Genomic DNA, 23,505 nt, shown 5'->3' with positions numbered 1-23,505 from the left:
CTGGTCTGTCAGCTGAGGGGCTGTGTACTCGCAGGGCAGGGAGCACGCAGGTGGGGATGCTGAGCAACCAGGACAGGCTGTACAGTGGTTGCAACGAAGCCAGGCTCTACCGTGGCCTCTAGTCCAGCCCACCAACCCTGGCCAGCCAGGCGGGACCTAGACTATATCTATTTCTTTGTTAGTGTTCCTCCTGCCTAGTGTCCCCCCGGGGTGGAGTGGTGTTCCCATCATGGGGGAGATGGAGACCAGGAACTCCCAAGGGTGATAAATAGAGTAAGTGCACTGGGCACCTGCCTTCAGTACCAAGAAGCACAGGGCCGAAGACAGATGCCCAGTGCATGAAATGGCACCTTAATGCTTCAACAAGGAGCAAGCGTGTCAGAGACAGGCAGACGGCCCAGTGGGTTTGCACCTGCCACAGCCTGCTCCAGGCTGAAGCTGCCTTTTCCTGTGAGAGAGAGGTGCTGGGGTGCGAAGAGCTCACAGAGGAGCCCCAGGCACGAGTGCATGTGTGCCTTACCCGCCCCACGAAGTCAGGGCTGCAAGAGACAAACCGTCCCTGGAGGCCAGCTCCCTCCCACACCTGAGGACGTTCAAGGCTGGCAATGAAAAGCTTCTGCTGAGAGGGCCTGGAAAGTCACCTTGTCTTCTAGACAAGGGAGCCGCCCGTCCTCATACCAGGCCAGGTGCAGCCTGAGCCCTTCCCCCGAGCTCCACTCTCCTGGGGCTGGCTGCAGGAGAGGGGGATGGCTGTGCAGTTGGCTCTGCAGGTGCCACACCAGGCTTGTGCCTGGGCAGGACCTGGGGACTGGGTCTGCAGGGCCGTTGCCTGTCCTCCCTGCTCCGAGCCCCCCTGCAGCTGCAGCCCAGCTTGGAGCTGGAGCACTGGTGCCAGGATCCCGCTCAGACGTCCTCTCCCTTCCCACAGCCCCATCCGGGTGGGGCCTCTGACCAAGCAGGACTAAAGTCTGCGAGGACAGCAGGGACAAGACGAGGACTGCCACGGCACCTTCTGTAGGCACAGAGCCTTCTCTCTGCCCAGCCGGATGTTACGTGGAAACCCCTGCTTTAGCATGCGTGTCTGTGAGGGAGACCTCAGGGCTCAGCCTCTGGCACTGCCAGAGAACCCCAACAGTGCCAGGCGTGGGCTTGGCCCGGAGCCTCTGGACAAGCCCTCTGACGGGGCTTCAGTGGGTCCCTCGTTAGAAGGCGTGCGGGAGAAGTGACAGCCTGCTGAGGGGTGGGCACACAGAGCACTGGAGGCGAGTGGCCTTGAAGCCGGTGCCCCTCTCTCAATCTGGGACGCTGGGGGATTCTGTGCACAATGAGGCCCAGGTGACCTGTGACCTGTGGCCTGTGACCATTTTCCATAGAATGGTCCTTTATATTGTCGATGCTGCAAAACGACTTCCAGGCCAATGGCTTTCAGTAAAGCACTGGTCATGGCCCACAGAGCCATAGGGGGGCGTGGGCCCAGCACCACAGGTGCCCTCCCAGCACCACACACAGTGCTCACCTCCACTCACAGGAGGGGGGCGCCTGCAGAGGCAAAACTGCCTGGCTGCAAAGGAGGCGGACGCCGGTTCTGCCCTGCAGTGTCTGCCAGGCCAACTTGGCCAGCCCTCGCGGTGTGCCCTGGGCTGAGAGCACCGAGGGCTCAGAGACTTGGTCACAAGCAGAAAGTACCTAACGGACAAGCAGACCTTCGCAGAGGCTGCCAACGGAGCCCACCTGGGTCTCGGCTGCAGCGGGCTGGGTGTCTGCCTGTGCTTAGGACAGGCGGGCACGCCAACCAGCTCCTGGCTCTGAACCATGCCCAGCGGCAGCAAGAAGGCTGGCGCGGGATGCTTGGGGCTCTGAGCTTGGAGACCGGAATGAGCCTGAGAGCCCAGCAGTACGGGTGGCCTCTGGGGCGGACTGGGATGCTGTTCAGCGTGCCCCTGGGAACCTTCACAACTGTTCGCACAGCTCAGGAGGATCTAAAACGTGCCCCTGTCTCCTGCACCTGCATCCTTGGCTGGGCAGAGGAGGCCTCGGGTGTCCCTGGGGGTCACCCTTGGAACATAAATGAGCAGGAAACAAGAAGCCCGGTCCCAACATGGAGTTTGATCCTCCCATCTGCCACACAGCCATCTCCCCTCTGCAAGGGGAGGGTGGACCAGATCTGTCGCCTCATTGCCTCAGAAGGATCAGCAAGCTGGTGAGGCAGGCCGGGTGCTGGTACTGTGGGGCCACAGCTTACCACAGCCACTGGACAGCAACCCAGCCCAACTCCAGCCAGGTGCAGCGGCAGCAAGCTGCTGCCCAGGGTCACTCATGAGGGGCAGGTCTGCTGAGGGGTCAGTGGGAAGCCAGTGTCCCCCAGCATCTGTCACCAGGCATCTAGCTGTAGGCCACCAGGGCCACCTCTGCCTGTGGGGCCTGCTCGTGTCATCCTAGGTGACCTGCGTGGGCCACACACAGCCCTCCCGGCCGGTGTCCAGCAGCTGAGCCATGCTACCTCGCAAACCAAAGGGAGTCGGGTCGCTCTTTACTGCATGCCGCTTAGCCTTTCTGTCAGGGCTGGTAGGAGGAGCTGCAGGAGGAGGCAGAGGCAAAGAGACAGAGAGTGAGGGGTGGCCAGGGGCAGAGGGGCCCGTGAGATGGGATGGACACAGCACCGGGGGTTCCCTCCAGATCAAGAGTAGCTCTGTGGGCGTGCGAGGTGGCACGGGGGAGGGGAGGGCAGTGGGGAAGAAGGGGGCCACGTCAGTCTTGGGCCCGCCCCAGGACCTGTCCTTGGCTCTGTATCATCAAAGGTGCAGCACTGTCAGGGCTGCTGCGTCTCGCAGCATCTCACACACGGAGAAGAGCCCCCCGTTCTCTGCACCAGAATCCGGCCACTGAACAGGGCCCTGGTCAGCCTGGCCTCGAGCACTGGGAGGGAGCCTCCAGGGCTGGTGGCCAGGCCTTTGGCCACCCAGGAGCACTCCAGGCCGATGGAGCTGATGGGATCTCAATCGGGCATCCTGGGCCAGCCCGCCCACCAGCAAGTGCCCGAGAGGGTACCTGACCAGGGTCTCGGCTGTGGTGGGAGAGTGTCTGCAGCCAGAAGGGCAACTGCTGGGCAGCTCAGGGAACAGAGGGGCGGGCAGGGCAGGGAGAGCAGAGTCAGGCCAGAGAGCCAGGAAGCCCAGGTCGGAGCAGGCCCGCAGAGCCGGCCTTGGCATTTTCAAAAGGACACCCTGAAAGACGGCTTCAGGTGTCGGTAGGGACACTCAGGGGTCACAGGAGGGTGCTGTGAAAGAGCTTTGGCTGTGCGTGGGATGAAGGGGCGGGGCCTCCTGAGAAGGTCCCCCCAGATGGCCACCACACCATGCAAGACAGATGCCACCACAGGAACACAGGTGAAGACAGACCTCAGGCAGCAGTGCCTCTTTACCTCTCTGACCTTTGAGGTTAGCAAAGCCCTGCAGGGTGAAGCGCTTTCTGGAAAGTGCGGAACTTTCTGAAGTAGAGCTAGAGACCGCGTCATCTAGGAGGAAGAGAGACGTGCAGAGGGCCTGCAGCCCGGCCAGCGTGGCGGGCACAGAGCCCAGGGGCCGGTCCTCATGCTTCCCCGAGTTGGCTGGAGCGGGGCGCAGAGTGTCAGAATGCGGGGTGTGCAGTGAGTCCCAGGCCCTCTGGAGGGGGAGGGGACCCTGAGTCCCAGCACTGCGCCCAGTGCCCTAGGAAGGGCACGTCCCTGCACATGGCCGGAGGAACACTCTGTGAGAGGCACAGGTCACTCGTGTCATGGCAGACACCCACCTTTGCCTTTCTCGGGGGGCTTCGGCAGCGACGAGCTTACATATCCTTCCAGACTCAGGGGGTCTGTCTTCCTCTCCTCCAGCTTCTTGACGTGTCTCGAGTTCCCTCCTGAGGGGCTGGTGACAGCAGACACACAAAACAGCATGCTGCCCGGTTAGCTTCCAGAACTCTCTGAGGACGGGAGTCCGGGCACTCTCGGCTCCCAGCCCACCCCCGAGGCGGCCCATCATACTGCCTCAGAGCAGGGAGCAGCCACTGGACAGCCAGTGTGGTCCAGTGGCTGCCCAGCCAGGGAGCAGGTGAGAGCAGGAAGCACCCTCCTCCCCACCAGCGGGAGTCACTGGGGGGGTCTCTCTAAAGTCTCTGTTTAGGGCTCATTTATTTGGGCTCCATTGATTCCATGAGTGATAAAAGGAGACTTTTGTAAGAAAGAGGAAGAATAAAGTGAACAAGTAAAATAACAAAGGAAAAATGAGGACAGAAGAGAGGACAAAGCAGTGCGCGGCCATGTCCCCACCGTCATGGGAAACAGACCACAGGGAGCAACAGTCCAGGAGGCCGGGGATGGGATGGCGGGGAGGCGGCAGAGGGCATCTCTGGGGCTGACCCTTGGGGGGAAGCCACCAGCATGTAATTCCCAGACAATGACACTGGAGGGACCTGGGGCAAACTTGGCCCAAGGACCAGGAGGCCCCGGTGACAGTTGTGAGTGAGCTCCAGGGCCCGGGCCAGCTGTGCCAGGCTCCCAGCCTTGTGTGGGCCTCACCTGGTGCTGGACGGCGCCGGCAGGGGCAGGCTGTGGGAGTGCTCCAGGGTCCTGTGCTGGCTGGCTTCTGCAGGGGAGGGAAGGCCACAGGCTGTGTCAGCGAGCTCCGTGCTCAGGCGCCTGTGGGGAGCTGTGGATGCCTGAGGGGACAGGAAGTGGTGGCCGGGCCCTCACCTCGACACGCCTGCAGCTGGCTGGTCAGCACCTTCCGAATCTCATTCACCCATGCGGCTTTAATTTCAGGAGTTGGTGCCTGTTCCCCAAAAGAAATGCAGGAGTAAGTACCGGGGTCCCCAGTGACATGCACTCTTGAGACTTCCAAGGACACTCCTAGGAATCCAGTCAGATCACTGCCATGGGTCAGAGGGACAGATGGGGACCCGTTCGTGGGATGCTTGCCTTGCAGAGGAAAGGGCCTTGCAGCCATGCCCAGTGCCTAGGGCTGGGCAATGGCCGCAGTCACCTGTCAGGAGGCTGGAGCTCTGGTGACCACAGTGGTGTCTCCCAGCAAACCTATGCTTAAGGGTCTCTGGGAAGCAGCCTTGACCCTCTTTAGGTGACAATATCAGTGGTGGGTCTGAAACCCACAGGTAGATGACAAACAGCCAGGTGGGGGGCCCGGGTTGGAGCAGTCACAGGGCTGCTGTGCAGGCTCAAGACAGCAAGAGGCCCTGGGCTCCTGGGCTCTGAGCCGAGTGCTTCCAGATGGGCTGGCTCCTTGGGGTGCCGTGTGGGGTCTGAGCAGGGCCCCTGCTTGTCTCAGCTCTGCGGGGCGTTGGTGGCAGGGCTGGAGGGCATCCTGGGCTTCAGTGCTGCCTGGCCATGCACCCTGCACAGGGCCATGTCATCCTCTGTGTTAGAGTCCTGAAGAGCAAGTGGCCGGGCCCCTCCCCACATGTGGCTCAGCCCCTCACAGGGCACTCGGGTCAACTAGGGCCTCAAGCAAAGGGCTCTGTCCCGAGTCTACATGACAGCTCCGGCTCCCCATCCGCTCAGCGAGGACAGTGCCACCACTTCTTCACTGGGGAACCAGGCCCTGAGATGAAGCCCTCTCCTGCGCAGCCCAGGGTACAGGAGCGTGAGCGTCTCGGGAGTCGCTTCCAGCACCCTGGTCTCTCCCGAGTTCACCCTGGATCCTGCTCAGGTCCGACACCCAGGGCAGAAGACACAAGGCCTATTGAGAGGGCTTTCACCGGCCGTCCTCGGGAGGAGGGCGCCCCTGCACCTGGCCTGCGGAACAGGTGAGTGCCCTACCTGGACGATGTAGACCTCCTCTCTCGAGTTATACCAGATCTCAAACTTCTTGGCGTCACCCTTCACATTCTCTGTGATGCCGACGGCAGTCATCTGGTGAGTGCAGAACCAGAGACCGGTGTCAATGTCCACTGGCTTGAAGACATGGGGGGCAAGGCGGCGGGAACCCCACTCTCAACCTAAAGACAACGCCCCTCGGTCCTCAGGTCCTCACCTGGTGCTGGGCACCAGTGCCCTCGGGGTCAGACCGAGGCTCTGTTAAACACCAACCCGGCCACAGGCGTCCCGCCCCGGGACGGCAGGTCTGCACCGCAGTCTCACTCACATTCAAGGACTGCTTGTAGCTGTAGGAGGGGGCCTTCTCGTAGCCCTCCCCGTTCTCCTCCCGCTTCTTGCAGAACAGCACGGCCTTCTCGTGCAGGAAGAGGTGCCGCTGCATGGGCTTGAACCTGGCCAGCTCCTTCACCTTGGTGTGGCCCTTCTTGTGGTCTGTCCACACACTGAAGGAGCCCTGCATCAGCAGCTTCCCCAGGTCACTGAGGTTCCCCTGCAACAGGACAGAGCCCAGGGCGTCAGGGGCCGAGGTGGAGGCGGGGCAGCTTCCACACAGGCCGCTGAGTGAAGCAGCCCCCTGCAGAGGCCACTTGCTATAGGGTTCCCAGCACAGGGCACTCTAAGGAGCCAAAACCATGGGGACAATGAAAGATGGGTGACTGCCGGGGACTGGGAGGAGGAGGGACATGAGGCAGACAGAGGGTTCTCGGGCTGTCAGACTGTGACACTGCAACACTGGACATGGAATATTATGCATGATCCCAAACTACGGAATGCTCAGCCCCGGGAGAACACCCTCGACTCTGAGCCTCACGTGACAGTGACACATCAACACTGGCGCTTCAGTCGCAACAGGTGTGCCACTAACGCAAGACGTCAGTCACAGGAGGAGGTGTGGCATCTCTGCTTAAACTGCTTAAACAAGCCACATCTATTAATTTAACAAAAAATGAGATTGAGTCCCAAGTGGACAGAGGGGCAGAGACTTCAGTGGCCTGAGACGGGCCTATGAGGGGCAAACAGCAGTGTGCCTCTGACGGCCACTTGCCGTCAGTCGCCTGCCCCAAACCACACCACAGGAAACAGGTGGTCACAGCTGCTCACCAGGGACGGCTGTTGTCAGGGCAGAGTGGAGGGAGCAGGCGAGAACCCTGTCCTGCTGGAGACGCCGTGCCTCTCCCCACGTGCAGAGGGGCCCCAGGTGGCCTCCTGCTCCTCTTAGGTCCACCCAGACCTCCTGACCCAGGACCCAGGCTGCCACCAGGTTCTGGGCCACGCCTGTCCCCTCCCAGCTTAGGGAGCTTGGAGCTTGGAATCCTTGCAGGAAGCCCTGTGGATGCCCCGGGCCGGCCCTGGGTCCTCACGTCATAGCCGGTGATGGCGATGAGGTGCATGGAGTCGTTCACGGCCTTGAGGATGCCCAGGATGGAGCTCAGCGCCTCCTGCAGGTCCTCGGCCCCCTCGCAGTTCCTGCTGTACTTCAGCATTTCCTGAGGGCCGTGGGGGACGGAAGGACCTGCTCACCTGGCTCCTCAGGACAGCTGGCTCCCCAGAATGCAGCCCCTGAACTGGCCCCAGCAAGCCTGGCGTGACTTCAGACTGGGACACCGCCAGCCACCGTGCTCGCACACTCTTCAGCAAGTGGCTGCCGGCTCCCTCAGCCAGCCGACGGCAGACAGGAGCACAGGCAGGGGCACGCCCGCGGCACCCCTCCCCAGGAGCTCTCTCCTGCCATGAGCCCCAGTGAAGGCACAGAGTGGACGCTGGGCAGACCCGCAGAAGGGCTCTTCAGCTCACCCCCTCCCCACTCCTGGATGGGCTGGGGGCCAGCAGGATAAGCAGGGCATGTCCCCGCCCCGAGGAGACTCATGGGCTTGTCTGCACAGCATCCTGCAGCTGATGAGCAGAAACCCGTGGGAGGGGGGTCTGTCCAGCTGCTGACCTCTGTCCCCGGCCCTGACAATGTCTAGCACACAGTGGGCCACACAAATGGCCGATGAGCAGGGCCACAACAAGGGGGAACCAAGTGGCTCAGAAGGTACCTCTTGGCTTGGAGGAAGGGTTTTGGGGGAAGGGGCCCAGGCCTGGGCCTGGCCAGTGGCCCTAAGGCAGCACTGACGCCTGGCCGCAGGTGGGGGAGGCGGCCAGGGAGGCCCACCTTGAGCAGCAGCTGGTACTTGGTTATTCTCTGCACGGGCTTCAGCAGGTAGGAGTCCAGGCTCAGCTTGTGGTCCAGCTTCTTCTGGCACTCCTGGAACCACAGAGGCGGGGTCAGGCCACGCCCACGGTCCCTGGGGCAAACTGCAGAGGAACGGGCACTCGGAAGGGCCCCGAAACGCACCTGGAAGAAGGGACAGTCGGAGCACTGTCTCCACAGGCTCTCGGAGCGGGGCTTGTTCTGACAGTACTTCTCATAGATCTGGAAGTCCTCCATCTGCAGCCGGGGGGACGCACGTGTCAGATGGTCACCTGGAGGTGTCTGCCTGTCTCTGAGCATCGGGGGACCTGGGGCTGGGGGTGTGGATGGTTTGGGGCACAGTGTCTTGGGGTGCAGATGGCTCTGCGGGCAGGGTAGTGCCGTGTTGCCTCTGAGATGGCTCATTTTAGAGAGAAGGTCAGGATGGGCTCCCGACAGTCACCTCCACCTCTCTCGACTCAGCCTTCCTGGCCTGCCTTGGGCTTTCTAGATCTGTCCCTGGGCGAGCCCCTTTATGGACGCCGAGCTGGAAGACCACTGTGGGCTTGGAGGCAGACTGCTGGGCTGGGCCGGCTGCTGGGCTGGGTAGCTGCCCTGCACCTCTCCCACTGAGGGAGCCCTGCCCAGGGCCAGCAGACCGTGGGATCCCAGGATTGTGGGGCACTGAGAGCTTGGGGACATGGGGCAGCCTGTACCCACCCAATCTTTGAGCCCAGGTCCCCCGGCCCTCGGTGGCTGTGCCCTCGTGGGTTGGCAGGTCAGTGACGCCTCCCACCAAGCTCCAGCCTCACTGTTCGGTCAGCTCAGTATAGCTGGCTTTTCCCCGGGGAATAAGGGCTACGCACACAGACGCACACAGACACTCTCTGCGCAGAAAGTACTTCCAGGGCTTGACTTAACAGTAGTGGCCAACCCCCAGGAGTGTCCGTGTCCTGGGTGGGCTTAGTGGAACATGGAGGACCCTCCGCAGAGGCTCTACCCCCACCCTTCTCAGCAGCTCTCAGGAGACGCTGCTGCGGGTTGGGACCACAGGCCTATGGGAGGGTCCCCACCCCACCTTAGACAGCACCTAGGAACACGCCAATAGCCTGGCTGGGCGGCCACAAGACGGCTCCTCCCTCCTTCCCGCCCACCTCCGGGTGCCAACCTAGGACAGAGCCTCAGCCTCCAGCTCTTTGTGAACCATTTAGTTTTTCTGCTGTCCGTGAGCTGCTGTCCAGGTTGCTAAGCTGTCTCTCCCAGTGCCCAACACGAGGGGACCCTCGGGTTGGGAGGCACCTGGCCCATCCTGACCCAAAGCTTTCCACAAATGCCTCCCTTGGAACTGTGCCCACAGCCCTGGGAAGGAAGCAGACGCCAACGATGTTAAAGAGGGTCAATAAAGCTGGGAACTCCAGAGCCTTGTCCAGTGCTGTCCAGCAAGTGGGGCCCGCAACCCGGGCAGGCACCACCCCAGCACAGGCGTGGCAGGAAGGCTCAGCTCCACGACGCACACTGGACCTGGGCCCTGGAGCAGTCCCGTGCCCAGCGTCATGTTGGACGGCTTTCTCTGTTTTGAACTATCCCTTTGCCCCTCCAGGGAGGCACCCTGGAAGCTCCTGGGCTCTGTGGCTGCGTGGGGGTGGGTGGGACCCCAGTGGAACCTGAGGCTTCAGTGTCCGGCAGTTGGGAGCCGCGGTGGGTACGCACCCTTTCGAGGAAGCACCTTCCCACCAGCTCTGGGCAGTCCGTGCAGCGTTCCAGCTCCCGCAGGAAGACCCTGGACAGGGAGGCCCAGGGAGGCCTGCTGAGTCTCCGCACCACACCCAGGGCCCAGCCACACCCACCCAGCGGCCCCGTTTCCAGAAGACCTCCAGCTGTACTCTGGATGGCCCAGGACTGTGTGGTGCCAACGCCCACCAGGCCTGGGGACCCCGCAGCCCAGCCTGACCCCGGCTCCTCCTGTGCGCAGCCTCAGACTGTTCACCTCTGGTCAGCGGCGGCACACGCAGAGGTCACAGCTGCTTTGCCATCAGCAGGAAGCAGCAGGAAGTTAGAAGAATCAGGTGGGCAGTTAGGGGCTCTGGAGGCCCCTGCCCACTGGCCATGACCCTGTGGGCTTCCTGCAGACACACCGAGGGGCCCTCTACTCGGCTCCAGGGTGGGCTTTCCTCTCCAGATTTCTGGCTTGCTTTTGCCCCTGGGGGAGGGGGAGCTGCTGGGGTCCACCCTGGATGCCGGCACTAGAGCTCTGACTGGTGCCCAGGGACAAGGCTGCTAAGGAAGGCCTCACGACCACTGGCAGGTGGCTGGTGGGCGGGAGGCACAGATGACAGAGGAAGGAGCTAGTGGAGGGACAGTATCTTGGTACTGCTCTGACCAGGTCCACCCATGCTGGGCCTTGTTCCAGGACCCAGGGACGTGCTGTCCACCTGTGGGCCTTCTACACATGACAGTTGGCTCGTTCGTCTTCTCTCTCATGAGCTCCCAAAACCCATAGTGAAAGGAGCCGAGCAAGCAGCCCAGATGTACCCCCTGTGCACCGCCCAAGCCACAGAGAGGCAGCCGTGCTCCGAGGACAGCAGCACCCTGTGCTCTCGAGGGGACAGCAGGGAAGGGACGTCTGGGGCGCCACTCTTCAAGAATGGGCTCAAGGACAAAGTGCATCTTGCTAAGTGGTGTGACCTTTAGGGCCCCAAAGCAGCAAATGCGCATCCTTTTGGTGGGGACAAGGAGGAGGACAGAGGGGTCCGGCCCACTCCTGGCTCCCGGCACCACAGTCCTTTGGACGGCTTTGCCACATGGGGCCACCCTGGGCACTTGTCAGCAGGGAAGGCCCAGGATGGCTCTCAGGATGCCCCGAGCGGCCACTGTGCCTCTGCGCTCTCTGTGCATCAGGCCCTGGAGAGATCTGTCCCTATCAAGCAGAGACCAATGGCTAGCAGGTCCCGGCTGCATTGGAAGGGAGAGGTCACAGAGTGTGTGGGGGCAGAGGAAGGGCCCCACCTGTTATGAAAGTGATAGATTTCCTCCATATTTCCAAACAGAACGTCCTTCTTGTTGTGCAGGCCAGTCGAAATGAGGTGCGTCATCAAAGGGTTCTCCATCTCAGCCGCGTAGCCCTGCGGGAGAGGGCAAAGCTCAGCATGAGCACCAGACCCGGAGACGCAGGTCAGGCAGGAGTGGACGGGTGAGCTGGTGGCGCATGGCTGTCTCTGAGCTGGGCCTCTGAACAAGGCCCTCAGCACAGAGTGGGTCACAAGCAGCACCCAATGTGGGCCTCCTCCTTCCTCTTTAGCCTTTTTATTCAAATTCATACAAAGGGCACGGACCTCTCTGCACCTGCAAGACTAACTGTGCGTCTGCTGCCATGAACCTCCAGGTCACCACCTGGAGCGCTTGGCCCCAGCAGACCCCTCCCCAGGTGCCCCAGTCAACCTCTCACCCTAGACTGCCTGGTTCCAGAACTTCCCATAAGCAGAGCTGCAAACTCTTTGGCCACCTCTTGCACTGTCACTAGCCTGTCACGTGTGCTGTGTGTATTAACGGCTCTGGGCTGCTGAAGCCTCCGTCCCGAGCAGATCTACTCCCTCAGCTCTGTCCTCCCCTTCTGTGGACGTGGAGGGCGTCCAGTCGGGCTGCTCTGAGCAGCGTGGCCTTGGGCATCTTATGTGCTTTTCCATGGACACAAACTTGCATTTCTAAGCAGCAGTTTCCAAGCGAAGCCACCGGGGGGGGAGGGGGAGTGGACCCTCCCAGTGCAGCACGAGCCTCACCTCCAGGACAGAAAGCAGCTCCTCCACGTAGGCCCGCTCGGTGTCCAGTAGCTCGTTCATCACGTGCCTGTGGGCGGGGCGTGAGGAGAGCACACACGTGAGGCCCGGGCAGCAGCAGTCCTGGGTCTCAAGTCAGGCTGGGAGGTAGGTAAGCCACCAGTCCAACGCAAAGGGCCTGCCCGGCCTGAGGGGCTGCAGGGGAGCTGAGCCCGCGGGACACCTCTGAGGGCTCCCCTCGCTGCTCTGGCCTCACACCCCTTGCTGGCCATCTCTGTGCTGCCTTCCAAGAGCAATCCCCTGACCCACGTCCTGGCCCTGGGGGTTCCCTCTGCAGAAAACCAGCCCTGTCCTCATGCACACTGCCATCAACACCCCTCCCTCTCCCCCACTAGGGAGCCCCACCTCCCAGGGCCTCCAGGCTCCCTGCGTGGGCACCTCCTGTGCCCCCCGAGGGCTGGGCCTGGCTCTCCATCCCTTCTGTCACCCAGCCAGCTCCCCTCCTGCAGGTAGGCATGCAGTGGCCCTGTGGACTCCCTCTGTGCCTCAGCTGAGGATCCCCTGAGGGGGGTGGGCTTACAAATAAGACATTCAGGACCAAGCCTCCCTGCTAGGGCGAATGACCAGCCCGCCACGTAGTCCACAGAAACCGGGGTCAACGGCCCCGGAATGCACTTAGGTGAGGTCCCCGCTGAGCAGCCGGCAGCACTGAAGGCCCCCGCTCTGCATGTGAACGTGGCGGCAGGGAGGGACCTGGGCCTCCCCACAGCCACAGCCTGGATGGTGCAGGTGTCGCTGATCTCCGGCCTGTGCTTCTGTGTCTGGAAGCCTCTTCCACGCCCCCTTCTCCCCTCTGCCCGTTAGCCTCTGCCAGAGGCAGCAGCGGCAGGTCTGTCCTCCACCCCTTCAGAGGGCTCTGCTGTGGGTGCTGGGGACATCCTGCTTGTCCCTGTGGCCCCAGGAGACTCTCCAGACTGACTTGGAGTCACAGTGATCTAAAGGAGCCAGGTCAAGGTCCCCTGGCAGGCTGCTCAGGGTAAACAGGGAGAGTGCAGACGTCCAGGGCACTGGTCAGCGGGCAGTCCCGCACACCGTCAGTTGGCTTCCTTCTAACTGCTGATGTGCCCACCAGGCCTGGACTGACCGTCCTGCACTGTGGGTTACGGCTTCCTTCCACTCAACCTCCTGTGCTCCGCTGCCTGGCTCTGGTCACCACCTGGAGTGCTTGGCCCCCCAGCCGTCCTCCCTTGAAGCTGAGTGGTCAAGACAGGGAGGTGCTTTTTGACTGCACCACAGTCCATGAACCTGGGACCTGGGTCCCTGGGGACAAAGGGCTCCAGGAGGTATGTCCAGGGCCGTGCTGCCCTCCACAGTGCCCTGGCAGTGTGTGGCCACTAATGACAAAACCTCAGCCACGGACCCTCGCTGGCCACACCTACCTGCTCGCGCTGCCCTTGGGGCCATGGCTGCTGCAGGGACGTACTGGCCTTGTGCCCTGGTGAGGCTCCCCTTAGCTGGTGGCAAGTGGAGTGGTCATGGATGGCCGGGGACGGTCTCTCCCTGCCTCCACTCCTCCTCTCCCTCAAAACTGGGCCCCAGCGGTTTCCTTCTTTCTGTGGCCCCCGCAGGGTGGCCCAGGAGGCAGCACCTGGCCGACCCTGGCCGTCCAGGGGTATAAGGCACATGGCTCCCGATCCCTGACACTCCTGGGGCAGTGCTCGCCCCAGGCTCCCCCATGCCACACACAACCTCCTCAGAGGCCAGGTGGACGCCAGGTCAGGGGACTGAGCCTGGTGGGAACAGGAAGGGTGCTGGTGAAGGAAGTCCTGGCCGCTGAGCCTCGCTGCAGGTGGAGGGACGGTGGGTCCTGGTGGGGTGTGTCTGAGCTCAGAGTCTGGCCTGTGACGCCCAAGCCCAGGGGCCTGCAGCCTCTGTGGGGGCAGGTGGGCGGCCAGCTCAGTGGAGGGTGAAATCCTCCGAAGTGACAGGTGGCCCGGTCAGGACAAGCCAGTGGAGCTGTCCAAAGGCCACGCGGGATCTGTGTGTGCAGCCACAGCCACACGTGTGCCCCACTCTGCACGCTCCTGCTCCCTTCCCGCTCTGCTCTGCACCGTCCTGCACTCACCACACCCAGACCTGGGGGCCGGAGGAGAGCTGGGACCCACCTGCGCAGGATGGCCAGGCCCTCCTCCTCGTCCCCTGTGGAGCTGCCCCGGCCCTGCCGGTTCTCACTCCTTTCATTCTGAGGAGAGAAGAACAGCGAGTCGCTTTGAGAATCAGTAGGAGCACCTCAGGGACCCATGGCCAAAGCCGGGACCCATGGCCAAAGCCAGGGCCCTGCCCAGCTCCCGTCTGGGCGTCGGAGGAGATGGAGCCCCACAGGCTGCAGAGCTGGAGGCCCAGCCAGGAGGGCTGGGGCCGGGCACAGGAGGAGCTGAGGCCCTTTCCTGGGAAGCCATGGCCTCGGGCATTGAGATGGGGCAGCCTCACCTTGGCCCTCCTGTAGGGCCCCCTCCGGAGCGCGCTGTCTTCAGAGCCAGAGTTCTCAGATCCCCGCCAGGAGCCTGGTTTGGAAGAGGTGGGGAAGGGGCGTTAGCTCTACCTGGGGAGGGGGACACCAGGAAAAGGCCCAGGGGAAGGACAGAAGCCACGCGGGGGTGCACAGTGATAAACTGGCTGGGTGGAAAGAGGGGACAGGCCCCCTGACCAGCCTCCACAGCCCCTGGGACAGCGGCGCTTGCAGCTGAGGGGGAGCAGGGTGGGTGAGAGGAAGGAAGCTCGGGGTGTGGACACCCGGAGCCCCCAGCCCAGCAGGGCTCCACGGGCCAGGAACAGCCCCTCTGCCCACACCAGAGAGGTGGGCCTGGCGCTGGAGGCCTGGTAGGGGTTCCTGACTGGTGTGTGCAGACACCCGAGGCCAGGGCCGAGGTTCCCAGGACCACTCGTCTCTTGGCATCCTCTGGGAAGACCCCTCGGGAAAGTGCTTTTGATGCAGGGAAGAGGCGGGAAGGACCCTGAGAAGTGGCGTGGTGCCTGCCCTGGCCTGGAGAAGGGCTCTTTTGGGATTGGGACGCAGGGGTTGGCAGGCCATGGAGCCCTCCGGCTGGCGCAGTCTGGGACACGGCTAGGTGGGGGAGAGACCCTCTAGTTCTCCTAGAACTCTGCACTGCTGTGGTCTCAGAGCAAAGCGGCTGAGTCCCCCTAAACCTGAGCCCAGCCAGACTGCGGATCCGACTGGAGGCCCGCTGGGGAGGGGGAGCCACGAGGTGGCTGCACCTGGGGAGGGGCAGGGCGACTTGGCGAGCGCCTCCGGCCGGGGGGCCACGGGCTGCACGGGCCGGGTCTGCTTGGCCGCCAGCTTCTTCAGGCTCGCCTGCCTGCGGTGGAACATCTCGTGCATGCTCTCTTGCTTCTGGAAGACTTTCTGCACGTGATCCTGGGAGGACAGAGCTGCTAAGGGTCTGCAGTGTCGGCACCAGCCCCCAAGAACCCCCGTCCCATGGGAACGTGCCTCAGCGTGCAGAGACCCCTCTGTGTGTAAGATGGCGTGGCCACACCACACCGAGTCCTGATCACTGAGGACGCGCACCAGAAGCTCTACTGGGGACCTTCTCCAGAGCTGGCAGGGCCAGCCGTGGGAGGTAGAATAAATGTCTCTCGTGTTGCCCCAGAGGGTGGGGCTTGGGAGATTCAGGGGCTGCTTGTGCAGTGTCAGGAGGCCCTCGGGCAGGCTGGGGTCCAGAGGAAGCCACTTCATAAAGAGCACCCCCAGCGCAGGGGGCGTCTGGTGGGACGCAGGTGCCACTGTGCAGGTGGCAGGGGGTGACTTCTGCTCTGAACGCAAGGCAGAGCGGGGTGACCGCCGCCTCTGCTCTTCCCTCCTCACCCTGTCTGCTGGTCGAGAACTGAACGTTTCTTTCAAACATCCTGCGGACGACTCCCCACCCCGGGCGCCGAGGACAGGACAGGCTGCCTTACCAGCAGGTCTGGGGTGAGGATGGTCTCGTATTCCTTGTAAATTTTACTGAGCTCCTGGATCTTATTTTCCACGCCAGTCTCCAAAAACTTCTCAATCTCCTGAAGGGCAGCCTCGGCACCATCCTGAGACTGGCATTTGTCCACCGGCTGGGAGGCCAGCAGGTAGATGCCCTCGTCACACCACTTCATGGACTGCAAGCAGAGCGCTGCGGTCAGAGGTGCACCGTTCCCACCTACCACGTCCGCCCCCTCCTCCCTCGCCTCTGTCCACCGGTACACCTGCAGGAAGGTCCAGGCACTGACCCCTGATTCTTCTACCACTAAGTACAAAGGGCCGCTGCAGGGGTAGCGTGTTCTGCAGAGCCCGGTGGGTTCCCAGGACTGGACTCCCTCAGAGGAGGAAGGTGACTGGTGGAACTGACCAGGCTACCAAGTTTCCGGTCCTTTTAAGTAAATCATTGTTGTGGCAAGAGAATTGTGGGACCAGAACTCTGTGTGGACCTGACCCTCTAGGGGGACAAGGAGGAGGAACACAGAGAGGAAGGGCGAGGGGACTCTTCAGCCAGTGCCCGACCAGCCCAGCACAGGGGTCAGTGGTCCGGGGCGTGTGGCTTGACCCCCACCGTCTCCAGGAGGCTGTGCAGCTCTCGGGACTTGCTGAGAAGCCCCCGTCTCCTGCTGATCTCCGTGGCAAACTGGTGGCAGAGGTGCTGGAGCTCCTCGCACTTGGGGTGGATGGAGTCCACGGCATAGTGCTTGTTCTCGATGAGCTGCTGGCCCTGCAGGGCCAGGGCTCGGGCCCGCTCCACGGCCACCTGCGGGACACAGCCACCCAGGTCAACACCTAACCCTCAGTGCTGGTGCTGGCTGTGGGAGGGATGTCGTGCCGCTACAGGTGACTGAAGGCCACCTCACGCCCAAAGCTAGGCTGGGCTCCGGGGGGCAGGCATCGGAGACCTGGCCCAGAGGAGGCACAGGGTTCCGAGAATGGATTCAGAGGGACGTGTGTCGGGGTCCCTGAGGAGGCCGTGCCCCTGACGTGCAGGTGAGCACCATGGGGTCCCCGTACCCCTGCCGTGGTGCCCCCTGGGTGGCAGCACAGCCCAGGCCCTGGCCTCCTGCAGCTCAGGCACCTCCCCCACCCCACGCCCAGGCCTGGTTCTCACGCTGGACTTCTCTTCCAAGCTGGCCAGGCTCCTCAGCAGGTGCTCCACGTGGGCCAGGCTGTTGCCGACGTCAGTGAAGGTGGCTATCTTCTGGGACACCGTGTCCAGGGTGGCTTTGACCTGCAATGGAGGGGCTGTCTCAGAGCGCCCAGGAGCGGGGAGCCCGATCTGGGCACGCCAGGCTCGGAACAGTCTGCAGCCAGGGGCTGCGGGACCTTCTGGGTGGCCCTGCCCATGGCCCTGCCAGAGGGGCACAGGCTCCTCAGCTGATGCACGTGGGGCCCCTAGGGCCAGGCACCGTGGGTGTCCTCCTCGCCCCCACAGGTCTCGGCCTGCGCAGGAGAGCCTGTGGCTCACTTCCTTCCCGCCTGGCGCTGGCAGGAAGACGGCGGGCTGCGCACCCTGATGTGTGGAAGGCCTGACCGCTTCTCCCCAGCGTCTCCCTTCAAACCCAGCTCTCAGGAGCTGGTCCTGAGACCCAGTGTGCAGAGGCCTCTGTGGCTGCGGGGTGACGGTTCAGACAGCCAGGGCTGAAGGCGGAGGGCAGGGCTCTGGCCCCGACACACCGCAGCGCTGGGGAGACGGCGGCCCTTGGTTCTTTAGCACCACCTCTGTGCCTGGCTCCTGGGAGCCACGCGGGAACCTGAGCCGCTTTGCCCCAGGGCTCTGCCTGTCCTCCACTGGCACTGGGCCCTGAAGACCCGGTGTCTAATGTCTTTACGGCCACGGGGTCTGCTCCTCCCCGGGCTCCACCGGAATGAAGCTCCGAGGCACAGGAATCCTCCTGCCTGGACCTGACCAGACCTGGCTCCTGGTGGGCCCCGGGGAAGGGCTGGTGGGCAGGTGCTGACCGATCCCCCAGCAGCGCCTCCCAGGCCCGGCTCCTGAGAAGGCCACGCGGGCAGCAGGGGAGGGAGAGCGGTGAGCACGCGCGGGTACGAGGCTTGCAGGTGAGCCTTCCCAGGGCTCCCAGCCAGAAGCAGACACCGAGACCACGTCGGGAGCACAGGAAGTGGTCAGAGTCCTGGCAGCTACAGGGTCCCCTCTCAGCTCCGGGGGGCCAGCACATGGAGACGCATGAGGGCCACAGGCCTCCCTCCTGGCTCCCTGGGTATGTGCCCGAGCTCATCCTGTGCTGATGATGGTCCAGCAACTCAGAGCAGTGGTTCAAGGTCACTGCACGGCAAGCAAGGGGCGACGGGGAGTGGGGGACGCGGCCCGGCCGGCCCACCTGTGTGCGTGTCGTGGGCGACGAGTGATGACGTGGCACGTGTGCAGTGAGACCACCGCTCAGCACCCAGAACAATGGCCACAGAGCTGTGGAGAGAAACCCCTGCAGACAGCTGAGCGGATTCTACACAAGGCTGCTGTGCAAGCAAAGCCCGGGGACAGAGCGCAGGCGTAGGCCAGACCAGGACACCTGGCCAGCACCCTCAGCCGGGCAGCAGGGGCTGGGAAACACAACCACTCGAGCCCACGCATGAGACTCTCACCTCAGCCACAGCAGAAGGGGCAGGAAGAAGCGTTAGGACGGGAACATGCCACCCGGCCCCAGGGGAGGCAGGAGGTGTGGGACATGGGAGGCAGAGCTGGGGCAGCTTGTGGCCGTGACACGGAAGCCCAAGTGTGGCGCACGGCAGAGCTGCACAGTGTGAGCAGAGGCTGTGGGGCCGCGAGCTGCGGGCTGCGAGGACCTCTGGACGGCTCACATCCACCAGACAGGGCGGCCGAACCCCGTCCACCAGCCAGTGGGAGCCTGCAGATGTGCAGGGACGCTCCGCCCGACGCCAGGACACACCCCCCTCCAAGTGCCCGCCGGGACTCGAGTGGGGGTCTGTGTCCTGGGCCACAGGACACACCTCACCAAGAACTGGTGTTGCTCTCTGGTCACAGCAGCCATGCTGGACATCAGAGGAACCTCTCTGATCCTGTGGGAACGGAGCCCATAACACCAGCAAGTCACCCGAGGCTCCGAGAGCAAGTTCAGGGGAGATTTAAATGTGCACATCAGAAAAGAGGAATATTCTCAGATAAATAGTGTAAGCTCTCACCTCACGAACCCAGAAAGAGAAAACTAAAATAAACTCAAAGCCATCAGGAGAAACGACTCATAAGGATAAGACAGGAAATCGATTAAACCCCAAACAGGGAGCAACCGAGAAACCGGTGAAGTAAAGACCTGGTCCCAGCAACACCGAGGGAGAGAACGTGACAACCAAGACCAGAGGCTAAACCAGCCACCGCAGGCCTGAGCCCAGGGGCCCAAGGAGGGTCAGGGAAGCTGGCAGCAGCAGCCCCAGACGACGGGACAGAGAGGACCAGTCCCAGGCAGGCTGCACACCCATCCAGGGTGAACTGGCAGACAGCAGGCTGTGAGGACAGCCGAGCAGCCCCCGAAGGCGTCTCCTGCTATGGGAGGCTGTCCCGGAGCACTGCCCCCGACCGTGAAGGTGACCATCTGTGACTCTCCTCAGGACCACCTAAGACCAGGGGTCGTCCCAGTTCATCCTATGAAGTCGACGCTACCCTGACAGCACAACCAGAAAAAGACAGTTGTAAGAAAGGGGGAAAAACAGAATAAAGAAAACTGTAGACTTCCAGGCATGGCGGTGAACCCCCGGAACCCCAGTTTGGGAGGCTGAGGCAGGAGGATGGCAAGTTCCAGGTTAGCCTCAGCAACTGAGTGAGACCCTATCTCAAAAAAAAGAAAAGAAAAGAAAAGAAAAGTGGTAGCGTGCAGTTCACTGTGGAGCCATTCCTAGTATGTGCAAGGCCCTGAGTTCGACCCACAGTACTTAAAAAAAAGAGAAAAAGAAAGAAAAAAAAATCATAGAACAACTCCATCCTCATGAATATGGACGCAGAAATTCTTAACAAAATATTCTCAAATATACTCCAGCAATAACTAAGCAACACCGACAATGATTACACACCATGACCAAGTAGCTGTGTTTCAGAGATGCACAGCTGATCCAGAATTTGAAAATCAACCAATACAATCAGTCATATCAACAGGTTATAATATGAAGATCACATGATTATCTCAATCAATGGGGAAAAAGCATTTGATAAAATTAAGCATCCCTTTATGATTTTAAAGTCTCTCACAGAAGAGGACTAGAGGGTGCTTCCTCAACCTGACAGAGAGCACCCACAAACCCCGCAGGTGACACTACACCGGACAGTGGAGACCAGATGCTTTCCCTGGGCCTGGAGGCAAGGCCAGGACGTCCACTCCTGTCTCCCACCACTCTCATCCAATGGAGGAAAGCTCTGGTCAGCGTCACAGGGGAAGAGAAATAAAAAGTGTAAAAGTCAAAGAGCAAGAAATCGAAGCATCCGTCTTTGCACAAACACGATCGAGACTCTAGGGCTCCCCAGAGAATGCTGGAGTAGGCGTCCAGTGGGGTCGCAGCGCACCCGCATCCCTACACCCAGCAGTGACCACGCGCACTGGAATGGAACGCACCACCCGACTGTGTGAGCATGCAGAGCGTACACCGACTCAGACTCGAGACGTCCTGACCCAGGGTGCTGAGGACTGCACACCACTGAGGACAGACGTCAATCCAACCGCTGGTGAGGACAACCTGCGGGCAGCCTGGGAGGCTCGGAGACGTCGCCTCGCCCCCGAATGCAGGCCTAACACAATTCCCAGCAAAGCTTTTTGTAGAAATAGACAAGACTGTTTAAAAACCCGAATGGAAGGTAAAGAAGCTAGGCTGTCCAGCAAGCAGCGCAGAGCAACTGGACACCCAGGGGAGGACACGAGCCGTGCTCTGGTTCTCAAAACACAGACCCAGGACCTCAGCGGGGAAACACAGAATTCAGGAAACACAGCTTAGGGGGACACATTTGCAATTGAAAACCAAAAGTGTGATCCATAAAAGGAAAGTCGGATGTCATCAAATTAAAACAATATAAAAGGTCCTACTAGGAAAACAGAGAACAAGGTCCCGGCTGGGGAACATGTGCGAACCGGGATCCGACCAGGCGCTAGGATCTGCGGGGCGCAGAGAACTCTCAAACCTGAGCCGGAGAAGAGGAACTCAAGCAAACCGTCCAGGCAGGGCATGGCCGTGGCTCTCGGGGACCCTCCACCAGGGGGCGCCGGAGGAAGCGCGCCCAGCAGAAGATGCTCAAGTCGGCCGACTCCGCGCAGCCACCAGCGCCCACAGAACTGCCCACGTGAGGGGAAGGCTGGTGAGGACGTGGGCAGACTGGACTGCTCAGGCCACCGTGGAACCCGAGTGTCGTGGCGCCTCTGGAAACCACTGGACATGTGGCCCTCTGAGCAGTCTCTACAGACTGTGTCCATACCGGCGCAAGGGTGTGGGTGTCCACAGCAGCAGAGCCCCAGGGGCACTCCAAGTCCAGCAGGTGGATGGCGAGGGCGCGTATGACCGTGGCAGACCCTCAGGATCAACAGGAAGAGTACACGCCCAACCTGGGCGACCCTCCAGAGGACGACACTGAGAAGCCAGTCCCCAGGGGCACTCAGAGAGGCCACCGCGGTGGGAGAAGGGATGAGGCAGTGTGACTACAGGGGCAGGATCCTGTGTCCTGACAGCACAGCTGTCAGGGTCCTGGCTGCCCTGCCCTGCTGCAGGTGGTCACCACGGGAGCTGGGCAAAGGTCCAGGGGTCCCCTGGGCTGCTCCTGACAACGGCAGGCAGACCTGTACCTATCCTAAGAAACAGGGGGACAGAAGCACCTGCTGCTCCGGAAGCCTTCCTCGGGTCCCCGCAGAACGCAGCGCCCCAGGCTTCTTGGAGGTGTGCCGTGTGCAGACGCAGCCTGCAGCCTGGCCTCTCAGCCCCGCGGCCCTGCAGCCGCCCGCAGCTCACACTCACCTCGCGGAAGCCCTGCTCAAAGTGCCTGAGCTGCAGGCACTGTCCCAGTTTCTGCTGATGCTTTGCCCAGAACTCATCGAAGGCAGCTTCCGTCTCATTCAGCTGGGCCAGAAGCCTGGGGAGAGCAGAGGGGTGAGAGGCTCCAGGGAGACGTGGGGCGGCCTCACCTCCAAGGCCTGGCCTGGGCCCTTCACCCGGCCAGAGCGGAGGAGTGGGCTGCGACCGGCAGGCGTGGGCAGGGTGCAGCCAGGGCCTGCTGCCGCTGTCCTCGGCACCTGGGCACCCCGGCTCCCACACAGCTCTGGTAAGACCTGGTCACCTGGCCCTCCCCACGCCCACCTGCTGCTGTTCTCGGATGGCCTCCTCGACAGATGAGGACGCTAATTCCTCGGGAAGTCGAGGAGGTGTCCACCACAGAGCTGGCTGGACCTCCGGTGGGCCCTGCAGCAGCTCTAGGTGGGCGTCCTCCATGAGCCTCCCATGTCCCCAGCACAGCACGCCTACTCTGCATGTGACCAGGGCCAGGTGGGAGAAGACCATGCAGCAGAATCCAGGAGAACCTGCCTCCATGCCAGGTGGGCCGTGGCCGTGGCACCGCTGGGTGAGGCTCCACACAGGAGCTCGGGCCCCTCCTCACATCGGGGGACGACACCCAAGCACTGGGAGGCCTCGTTGTGCCACAGTGGGGTGCACTGCCCTGCCCTGTCCCCAGGCTGAGACCCAGGAGGCCTCCGTTGTGCCACGGTGGGGTGCACTGCCCTGCCCTGTCCCCAGGCTGAGACCCAGGGAAACGCACAGGTTCTACCCTCTGCAGTGAAGATGCCCGTTTCACCAGAGGCTGAGCTCGAGGCCCGGGCTGTGGGGTGGGGAAGCCTCAGGCACTGTTCCCAGGCCCCTCCAGTGTCTCTCCCAGCCACAGGAGGGTATGGGGTCCACCCCGGGCTCTTAGGTCCAGGGAGGCTGTGTGGGCTCTGCTGCCCGGGCCTGGCAGGGCAGGGGAGGGTGCCGGGCCTCACCTCTGCACAGTGGCCTGGCTGTCCAGCTGGTCCTGGTTGACGCTGTGTGCGGTGCTCTCGGCCAGGGGCTCTCTGAGGCTCTCGAGGATGCGCTGCCCCTCCTTCAGGGCCAGCTGCAGGTCTTCCTGTGGGGGAGGCAGCCTCACACTGCAGCCCGCAGGGGGCACTCAGCGCAGGCCCGAAGCCAGCAGACCTGGGCGTCCTGCACGGCGGACAAATCCCTCCCTTCTGCCGTTGCTGCTCCCAAGTCCCACTCACACCCGGGCAGGAGGGAGGCGGGGCTGACTCGCACGCCTGCTGGCACGGGTAGGGTTGCAGGTCCCTGGGTGTCAGGGAACGGGAAGGTAACTGAAACCTGGCCCCTGCCCTCCGTCTCCACGGCCGCCTTGCTATGCGGGGCACAAGGCCGGGCTGGGAATGGCAGTCCACTTGGCAGAGATGGGTGCAGCCCGTGGACACAGCAGGTCACAGCCATCAGCACTGTTGTTTCAAAGCTGTCAACATGACACTGCCCAGGGCGCAAGTGACGCAGGATGTATTCACCCCAGAAAGCCAAGTGGCACGCGAGAGCCGGGCACTTTAGAGAGTGGCTCACTCCCTCTGTCTCCACCGCCCAGTGGCTGCTGGTGAGGGAGCTGGGCAGGAATCCTGCCTGGTGCACCCTCCGGCAGAGGACTGGA

General features: G+C 62.3%; 1 protein-coding gene across 9 annotated transcripts in view; it reads right to left on the bottom strand.

Annotated features, from left to right (window-relative positions):
* The window catches only part of Mcf2l (MCF.2 cell line derived transforming sequence like), a 92,097-nt gene that overhangs the window by 4,016 nt on the left and 64,576 nt on the right, over positions 1-23,505 (bottom strand). For 4 of the 9 annotated variants that reach the window (XM_071611657.1, XM_071611655.1, XM_071611656.1 and 1 more), the window contains exons 8-26: positions 22,826-22,950; positions 21,810-21,924; positions 16,957-17,076; positions 16,414-16,605; positions 15,791-15,982; positions 15,089-15,248; positions 14,303-14,376; positions 13,978-14,054; positions 11,816-11,882; positions 11,046-11,161; positions 9,750-9,819; positions 8,205-8,297; positions 8,022-8,114; positions 7,228-7,353; positions 6,135-6,356; positions 5,810-5,902; positions 4,730-4,808; positions 4,556-4,622; positions 3,790-3,905 (exon numbers count right to left, since the gene is read on the bottom strand). In XM_071611657.1, coding sequence (XP_071467758.1) covers positions 3,790-3,905; positions 4,556-4,622; positions 4,730-4,808; positions 5,810-5,902; positions 6,135-6,356; positions 7,228-7,353; positions 8,022-8,114; positions 8,205-8,297; positions 9,750-9,819; positions 11,046-11,161; positions 11,816-11,882; positions 13,978-14,054; positions 14,303-14,376; positions 15,089-15,248; positions 15,791-15,982; positions 16,414-16,605; positions 16,957-17,076; positions 21,810-21,924; positions 22,826-22,950 — 2,197 coding nt within the window. Of the gene's footprint in view, positions 1-2,500; positions 2,576-3,421; positions 3,515-3,789; positions 3,906-4,555; positions 4,623-4,729; positions 4,809-5,809; positions 5,903-6,134; positions 6,357-7,227; positions 7,354-8,021; positions 8,115-8,204; positions 8,298-9,749; positions 9,820-11,045; positions 11,162-11,815; positions 11,883-13,977; positions 14,055-14,302; positions 14,377-15,088; positions 15,249-15,790; positions 15,983-16,413; positions 16,606-16,956; positions 17,077-21,809; positions 21,925-22,825; positions 22,951-23,505 lie in introns of all 9 variants that reach the window. The other 5 variants (XM_071611652.1, XM_071611651.1, XM_071611654.1 and 2 more) reach the window with 3 other exon arrangements.

Source organism: Marmota flaviventris, chromosome 4 (genome assembly GCF_047511675.1).
Source record: "Marmota flaviventris isolate mMarFla1 chromosome 4, mMarFla1.hap1, whole genome shotgun sequence".
NCBI lineage: Eukaryota > Metazoa > Chordata > Mammalia > Rodentia > Sciuridae > Marmota > Marmota flaviventris.
The sequence above is the reverse complement of the archived record's forward strand: the minus strand, read 5'-3'. Positions and strand labels throughout refer to the sequence as shown.